The sequence below is a fragment of the Leuciscus leuciscus genome, assembly GCF_965113295.1.
Source record: "Leuciscus leuciscus genome assembly, chromosome: 5".
NCBI classification, from domain to species: Eukaryota; Metazoa; Chordata; class Actinopteri; order Cypriniformes; family Leuciscidae; genus Leuciscus; species Leuciscus leuciscus.
In genome coordinates, this window is record NC_138729.1 from 50,408,342 (window position 1) to 50,417,298 (window position 8,957).

The 8,957-nt window shown below is 37.8% G+C and overlaps 1 protein-coding gene across 2 annotated transcripts in view; it reads left to right on the forward strand.

Annotated features, from left to right (window-relative positions):
- asgr1c.1 (asialoglycoprotein receptor 1c, tandem duplicate 1) overlaps window positions 1–8,674 on the forward strand; it is a 95,366-nt gene extending 86,692 nt beyond the window's left edge. Inside the window, exons 5-11 of one of the 2 annotated variants that reach the window (XM_082171272.1) lie at window positions 1,567–1,662; window positions 1,772–1,879; window positions 4,630–4,719; window positions 4,959–5,018; window positions 5,930–6,081; window positions 6,164–6,273; window positions 8,370–8,674. In XM_082171272.1, the coding sequence (XP_082027398.1) occupies window positions 1,567–1,662; window positions 1,772–1,879; window positions 4,630–4,719; window positions 4,959–5,018; window positions 5,930–6,081; window positions 6,164–6,273; window positions 8,370–8,511 (758 nt within the window). In that variant the 3' untranslated portion in view covers window positions 8,512–8,674. The remainder of the gene's footprint in view (window positions 1–1,566; window positions 1,663–1,771; window positions 1,880–4,629; window positions 4,720–4,958; window positions 5,019–5,929; window positions 6,082–6,163; window positions 6,274–8,369) is intronic. The other variant, XM_082171269.1, reaches the window with a different exon arrangement.
- The last annotated feature ends 283 nt before the right edge of the window (window positions 8,675–8,957 follow it).

Consider the following 8,957-nt stretch of genomic DNA (forward strand, 5'->3'; position numbering starts at 1 on the left):
GGATTGGGTTCGATTTTCTGCGTTTTTTGCATCCGGTAGCAAGCATTTTGTGAGGTGTTTTGACAATTCACAGCCACCAAATGACGAATACGAAAAAACGCATATGAAAATTTCTGACTCGGTGTGCAAGGAACTTTAGGTTATGTTTACACGACAACGATATGCTTAAAACAGAGACGTTTTTCCTTTGAGTTTCCTTAGACGACACCGTTGTCGAAACAATCCCCATTCACACTGATCCATGAAAATGATTAAAAACGCTGTATTCTGCTGCCAGGCCATTAGATGGCGAATTGGCGATGAAACACTATAGACTGAACCATAGACAGTAAAAGAAATGGACACAGCGACCCCATAGACTTCAACCATAGACAGTATATAAACTGGACACAGCGACCCCAATGGATTCAACGGAGACAAGTGAAGTCAATTAGAAGCTCTCACTTCCTGATGGCTGACCGTACTGCGCAGACTCAAACTGAGCTTGACGACGTAGATGTGACGTGAGCAACCCGTCTGTCTTCTAGTAGCTGTGCCAAGAGAAATCTGAATCATTCTCTTCCAAAACTTGCAGAGACGGAGAGTGTGAGTAGGAGGTGTCCATGAGCTAGGAGCAGGAGAAACTTTTGCTAAGTATTCTGATTAATAATTTTGTCATTTTGCCTCCACGTCCCCCCGATTGCCCGTGAGCTTCTCCTCCTGTCCATACGGTAATCTCTCTACTGTGCGACAGAGAGTCGCGTGGTTATGACGCAATCGTTAGCCTATTTTTACAAAAACGGCTTCTACGGGGCCATAACGTAAGATAAAAGGTAATGGAGCCTTTTATACATTTTCGTGTTTCTTTAGAAATAAATAATTGACAAATGGAGTCTTTAAACGCCTCAGATGTAAAGTTATTCGCTGTCAAAGTGACGCCAAAATGAATGAGAGTCAATGGAATGCTAACAACAGGTGATGGGCCGCTAATCAATGGCGGCGCCCGGGGAAGCTTCAATGTTTTCCGAAACATTGGCCCCCTGGACTGAGCATGTAGCCTGATACACATGTGCTTGACGTCATCATTTTCAGTTTAACGTTTTTGTTGTTTACACGGAGACCGTTTTCAAAAACTTCCACTTTGAAACCCATTTTCGAAAGTTTGCTTTTTCAGGCACCCAAAATGCCATTGTCGTGTAAACAAACGGCCAAAACGCATAAAAAGTTTTAAGTTTTTAGTTGAAAACGGTGTCGTGTAAACAGCCCCTCAATTACCTCCCAGTTCGTCTCCTTGGTTACTGATTATGTTCAGCTGTCTGTCATTAAGTTTCCCTGTGTTTATAGTCCCTGTCTCATTCAGTTCATTGTCGGTTCTCGTCTGTAGTGTGAGTAGTTTATGTGATCATTCTCTGTGCCTTCATCTATATATTATATTAATGTTTATTAAAGAAAGTTAGCATTGATCTTCATCGTCTTCATTCTGTAAACTACCACATATTTTGCTCACAACATGAAAATCTATTATTTTTTTCCCCACAACTGTGTATTTCTGACTGTAATAGCAGGACTTTTACTTCTTTTTCACAGAGCGCCAGCAAGGTCTGTCACACACTGAAGTGAAGAGTTTGATGAACAGTTTGAGTTCTGCTGTGTCAGCGCTGACATCCAAACTGAATGATGCAGGTCTGCAAATCTAATCATTTAAAGGAGATAACCGTAAGAAATACTTTAAAGAGCAAACTCTCATATTCTTGATTGTTTATCAATCATATATTTTTTTTTCCTTTCACAGTTGACAACCAAGTGCAGAAACAGACTGAAACTCAAAAACTATTAGACTATTTAAAAAACGCTATTACTTCTCTACAGTCTGATCTACAAAACAGGCAACGTGACTTTGGTAAGACAGAAAGGCAAAATTAATATGAATTTTAAGTCCACTCATAATGGGGGAGGAGAGAGTGAGCTAATCAGCAGTAGGGGGCATGTCCACTCATAATGGGGGAGAAGAGAGTGAGCCAATCAGCAGTAGGGGGCATGTCCACTCATAATGGGGGAGAAGAGAGTGAGCCAATCAGCAGTAGGGGGCATGTCCACTCATAATGGGGGAGAAGAGAGTGAGCCAATCAGCAGTAGAGGGCGTGTCCACTCATAATGGGGGAGGAGAGAGTGAGCCAATCAGCAGTAGGGGGCGTGTCCACTCATAAAGGGGGAGAAGAGAGTGAGCCAATCAGCAGTAGAGGGCGTGTCCACTCATAATGGGGGAGGAGAGAGTGAGCCAATCAGCAGTAGGGGGGCGTGTCCACTCATAATGGAGGAGGAGCGAGAGTGAGCTAATCAGCAGTAGGGAGCATGTCTACTCATAATGGGGGAGGAGAGAGTGAGCCAATCAGCAGTAGGGGGCGTGTCCACTCCTAATGGAGGAGGAGAGAGAGTGAGCTAATCAGCAGTAGGGAGCATGTCTACTCATAATGGGGGAGGAGAGAGTGAGCCAATCAGCAGTAGGGGGCGTGTCCACTCCTAATGGAGGAGGAGAGAGAGAGTGAGCCAATCAGCAGTAGGGGGCGTGTCCACTCATAATGGGGGAGGAGAGAGAGAGCCAATCAGCAGTAGGGGGCATGTCCACTCTTGATGGGGAGGAGAGGGAGTGAGCAAGAGGGGTATTTGAAGAAAGAATGTAGAAAGAGAAATGGCTGAGAGACATTAAAAAAGAGAAAAACTCAAGTGGAATATCACTGCAAAAAGAAGGGTTATGATCAGGCAAGAGCTTTAGGACCTGTATTAATATTAGAGACGTTCAGTGGTTAAAGTGGGATTTGGCAGGTGGGGGAACCCTCAAATTTTGTGTAAGTGCAACAGGGAAAACTGACTCAATGACTATACCACAACATATTGAGTATCGTGGTATAGCAATACTTTTGGGGACAAGAGTGTCAGTGTGGCACCAAGTATCACAATTCTTATTTACTTGATATTTTAATGGTTTCATTTTGGTCCATCTACATCTACACTGATATGATGACGATACTATGTTAAAATTGCTGAACACCACAATATGGAACACAACCTTGTTTTTCATAATGTAAATTTAATAGGGCTGGGGGAATTAACGCGTTAATCTTTGCGATTAATTTGAAATGTTTAACACGTTAAAAAAAAATAACGCAATTGACGCAGCACTTTTTTTTTTTGCCTCGTTTTAATGATTTCCTGTTGCGTCTGCTATTAAAAAGGCCGAAATATGCCGTCCCGCCCCTCCATGTTCGGCGGTCAGGTTTCATTCTCGGGCAGCTTTCATGAGCGGGTCTTTTCCGCTCGGTATGTGCGTCGCGCTCTGTGCTCCGCGTGTGCGTGTGCGTGTGCGTGTGCGTGTGCGTGTGCGTGTGTGGTTAATGGCCCAGCAGCGGCGAGCTCTCCGTTCCGTGTGTGTGTCGGCGGCTCTGTCGTTAACGGCCCAAAGGCTTCAATCATGTACTAAGCACTGGAAAGTAAAGTCCACTCAAGTAATAAAGTCCACTCAAGTAACGTGAAATTTCTCTGTTGACTTCTGTTTGCTGAGCTGGTATAGTCATGCTGGGCAACAATGGTAAAATGACCTGCTCTGATCACATGCTCTGGTAATAATAGCTTTGTACGACTATATTTTGTTTTAATAATGAATAAAAATAATAATCTGTTAAATTGATTATGTTGATTGATTATTGAAAAAGAATAATATATTGATATATTGATGTTTAATATTTTAATATAGGGCTATTTTCTGTTCCCTTTTTTTCCTGTGTTGTTTAATTAGGTGATTCTAAGTTTAAATATTGATGATTACAAGCTTGGGGGAAGCGCAATTAATTGCAATTATTTACAGAAATTGTGCAATTAATTAGTTAATTTTTTTTAATCGATTCCCAGCCCTAAAATTTAAACATAAAAATGGGCAAGTCCAAAACTGACTCAAATTTAACATACCAAAATGGCTGAAGACAACTATAACAGAAATAAATCAATCACAGTAATGGAAATTTGACATTAGCCTACTTTTTACTCCACTGCAACATCCACTACCTTTCCTGTAGCTCAAACAGTAGAGTGTTGGTGCTTGCAAGACCAAGGTCATGGGTTCGATTCCCAGGGAAAGCAAAAATTGATAAGAATGTAAAATGTGTTCCTTGAAATGCAATGTCAGTCACTTTGGATAAAAGTGTCTAGTAAATGTAAATCCACTTGCTCTGGCTAGAATAGGGGCAGACTGGGACATAAATTCAGCCCTGGCACTGTAGCCACATTACCAAAATTTGGTCATTCTAAAATGTATAAATTATATCTTGCAATTCTGACTTTATAATAGGCAATTGTGAGTTTCTATCTCGCAATTCTGACTTTATATCTCGCAATTCTGAGAAATAAAGACAGAATTGTGAGATGTATTCTCGCAATTGTGAGATAAAAAGCCGCAATAATCTTTTAAAATGTTTTATTCTGTGGCGGAAACAAGCTTCCATAGTATGCTAAGTTCTTGTCTAAGACAAAACTGATATGAGTAGATGTTGATTATGTATTATTATATTTTCTCATTCACAAAGCCATTATTTCTATGCACTCAGTGATCTTGCAGATCCAGTATATTGTATTTATGGCTTTTGTCTCATGTTTAAGAGTCAATGTCGAGTTCATTGAGTGTCCTGAAGAGTTCAGTGTCAGATCTCACTTCATCTGTCGCCTCTCTGTCCTCTAAACAGATCTCTGGTGAGTCGAGTACAATATTGCAATAACTGCATTATTGAGCATTGTGAACTGGATCTATTGAATTGATCTCTTTTTTAGGCATAATTTCAGAAATATAATCATAATTGTTGGTTTCATGGACCTGCATGCTGATACTGACATTGATCTTTACATTGGAAATAATTGGATTGAAATTAAATTCACAGGACACTGACTGCAGAAAGTCTAACAAGGTCAAGGTGTGTTTTCTTGTGTTCTAGAGGAGAGAGTCATGAACGCTCTGAAGGAGCTGAAATCTAACATGGGAAACAAAACAGCAGGTACTGCATCTACACTCTTTAAAAATAAAGCTTCCAAATGAAGGTTTTCGCAGCGATTCCATAGAAGAAACATTTTTAGCTTCTCAAAGAACCTTTCAGTGAACATTCTTAAAAGAACCATTTTTTCTTAGTGTTAAGAACCTTAGAATCTTAAGAATATTTTTACACTATGAAGAACCTTTTGTGGAATGTAAAGATTCCATGCATGTTGAAGGTTCTTCATGATCTAGATGCCTATAAAGAACCTTTATATTTAAGAGTGTAGCGCTACTTTATGTGGTTAAAAGGAAAGTTCACCCAAAAATGAAAATTGTTGGAGATAAATATTTTGTTAATAAAGCGGTAAACTGTTTTTTTTTAGCAAACAAAGCACTCGTGTCGCTTCATCAAATTGAGGTTAAACCAATGGAGTCACATAGAGTTGTGTTGCACGTAACTGTATTTTCCTTTTTTGAAGTGACTTTAATCATATTTCAAGCAATTCAAACCCATCATGTTGAACAGTGCGCATCTGAAGTGTCTCAGCTGAAGGTAATAATACATTATTTATCGGCTTTAATATATCGGCCAAATTTTCTTATCGGGCCGTTAACGATAACATAACATTAAAAAAGAACATATATCGTCCGATACCGATATGGTGGCCGATATATCACGCATCCCTAATTAATTTAATGATGTCTTTACTACCTTTCTGGGCCTTGGAAGTGGTAGTTGCATAGACTGTCAATGGCGGGATAGAAAGTTTCAGATTTCATTAAAAATATCTTCATTTGTGTTCCGAAGATGAACGAAAGTCTTAAGGGTTTGGAATGACATGAGTGTGAGTTTTTAATGACGGGACTTTCATCGGGTGAACTAATCCTTTAAATCTGCTCTTATTTTGCATCTTTTCTCTTTCACTCACGCAGACGTCCCTGTAACCTGTAAATCTGTCTGGATATCGTACAAAAGCAGCTGTTTCTTGTTCTCCAATAATGAACTCAACTGGGCTGAGGCACGAGATTACTGCAAAGCACAGGGCGCGTTACTCCTCAAAATAGAAGAGGACGAGGAGGAGTGGGTGTGTAACGTTCATGGATAAGCATAACATAGCATTTTGATTTCACTTTTCTTTTTTTTATTAGTTTCTATCTTCCCCCTAGGCATTTCTGCGCAAACATGCCATATCCGAGCACTACTGGGTCGGTCTAACGGATCAGAACACAGGCCAGTGGAGATGGGCGGATGACACTCCTTACACTATGAACAAAGAGTGAGCTGATTCAGGCATTATCCAATTTGATTTCTTAGCAAGCATGCACTTAAATAGCAAGCATTTAAATTTACATTTGAATCATATACATATATCTTTTTGAGGTTTAATACCAAATTTTGGCTTCAAGATGGCATTACATTTACATGTTTATCCCTAAGTATGATCTAATATCCACTTTACTTTACAAGGCGTAAAAGAGATTTTCTGTGAAGATTGTTTTTGCTGAATTGTCTTCTCTTTGACAGTAAAAAAAAATGAACAAAATGAATATCTGTCGCTCCTGACGATTCACTAAAGGTATATGAAGCGAAACAATCGATCTGTGCAGGAAATTGAACATTTCCAGTTAATGTGGAAGATGTTTTTTTTGTTGTTTTTTTTTTTTTTTTTTTTACAATGTGAATGTCCAAAGGTATCCTGTTTTGGGAAATATTTTAAAAATAACAAAAAGAAATTAACAAATTATCAAAAAAGAAATTAAAGGAGAAGTTCACTTTTGAAAAAACTTTTGCTGATAATTTACTCACCCCCATGTCATCCAAGATGTCCATGTCTTTCTTTCTTCAGTCGAAAAGAAATTAAGGTTTTTGATGAAAACATTCCAGGATTTTTCCACATATTATGGATTCCATTGGGACCCAAACGGTTCAAGGTCCAAATGACAGTTTCATTGCCGCTTCAAAGGGCTTTAAACGATACCAGACGATGAATAAGGGTCTTATCTAGCGAAACGATCGGTCATTTCAAAAATAAAATAAAAAGTTGACGTTTTATAAGCACAAATGTTCGCCTTGCTCTGTTCTGTGATGCGCGTTCGTGACGTCACGTAATACGCAATTACGTTGAAAAGGTCAAGTTTGATGTGTTTACAAATGTGCGGAAGGAGGACCATATAAACATTTTCAAATGTATTTGTGTCAGTTTATCGTTTAAAATGCCCATTTCGTGTGCGCATCCTGAGTGTTTTAATATTAAAAAGCCAAAAAGAACATTTTCTTCAATTTTTCAAGCGTGACCTTTTCAACGTAATTGCGTATTACGTGACGTCACGAACGCGCATCACAGAACAGAGCAAGCCGAACATTTGTGCTTATAAAACGTCAACTTTTTATTTTATTTTTGAAATGACCGATCGTTTCGCTAGATAAGACCCTTATTCATCGTCTGGTATCGTTTAAAGCCCTTTGAAGCGGCAATGAAACTGTCATTTGGACCTTGAACCGTTTGGGTCCCAATGGAATCCATAATATGTGAAAAAATCCTGGAATGTTTTCATCAAAAACCTTAATTTCTTTTCGACTGAAGAAAGAAAGACATGGACATCTTGGATGACATGGGGGTGAGTAAATTATCAGCAAAAGTTTTTTTAAAAGTGAACTTCTCCTTTAAGATTAGAGGTGTTATATGTAGAATTGAGAAAGTCTTGTTATTAGTGACACCGGTGGCCGTTAAGTGAACTGCAGCAGCACTTATTGCTCCTTCTCATGCTCAGGTAACACACACGAGACTGAACGTGATTCAAGGGGGAAAAAATATATATATATTATATATTATACATATATATTAACAATTTAAAATGTATTTGGAAACAATATCTAAAAAGTAAGAACTTATACAATGTTTTTCTGTATTTCTTCTTCTTTCTTTTTTTTACATACCCCTGACATGTTTGGTTATATGTTCTCAAAAAAAGAAATAGAAAAAAAGAATAACGTGCAGTACATGGTAAAATCATTAGAAACCAATGTGTTTATGATTATGGCTATTAATTAAAATAATGTGATAAAAAATGCCAGTTTGCAATATCAAGTATAACAGACTGTGTTTGTAAAGGTAAAGCCGGACATTGAAAGCCTTGCACATTCAAGTCAACTCTTGTGTTAAAAATAAGGTGGATCGTGGTCACAAAGTTTTCCACTTTCCAAATATTTCCCGTTATAATCATGAATGGGAAGCAGCTATACTTCAAGATAAGTAGTGGTGTTGGGATTAAATGCATATATAAAATGAACTTTAGATCGGATGGGATGCCAGAAAGTTGTTATATATGCAGATGCAATGGTGTGACATTTGTTGTTTGTCATTATTCACAGACACTGGTATACGGGCCAGCCGGATGACTGGAAAGAACACGGTCTGGGAGAGGAAGGAGAGGATTGTGGGCAGATTGCATATAGTTTGAAACTAAATGACAGCCACTGCTCCAGCAAAATGAGATTCATTTGCAGAGTGTAATTCTGAATCTGAAAAGAGCTGTGTTGTAGAATTTACTTATTTATTGCTCCGTTTAAATTTTTCTGGATTTAATTTTAATGTTTAAATCCAAATTCTGTGTTTTCTGTTTTAAGATTTCTGGATTCCATTTTAATGGTTTGATTAAATGTTAATAATCAAAAAAGCATGTCTAATTAATTGAATTCATAAAAATAAATAATTCATAAAAAACAAACAAATAATTTCTATGATTTTTTTCAGAAATTTCCTGGCAATCAAATGAAGGCATAAAACAGTAATTTAAGGTATATTTTAATCATATGAATAAAACATTTTTGTCAAACAAAGTGCTGCAAAACACAAGGATTTTATTTATTATTCCTTAAAAATGGTTTTAATAATAATTTATTATTATTATTATTAGTGTTAGTATTATTAATACATTGAGACGTAGCTAAATTCTACTG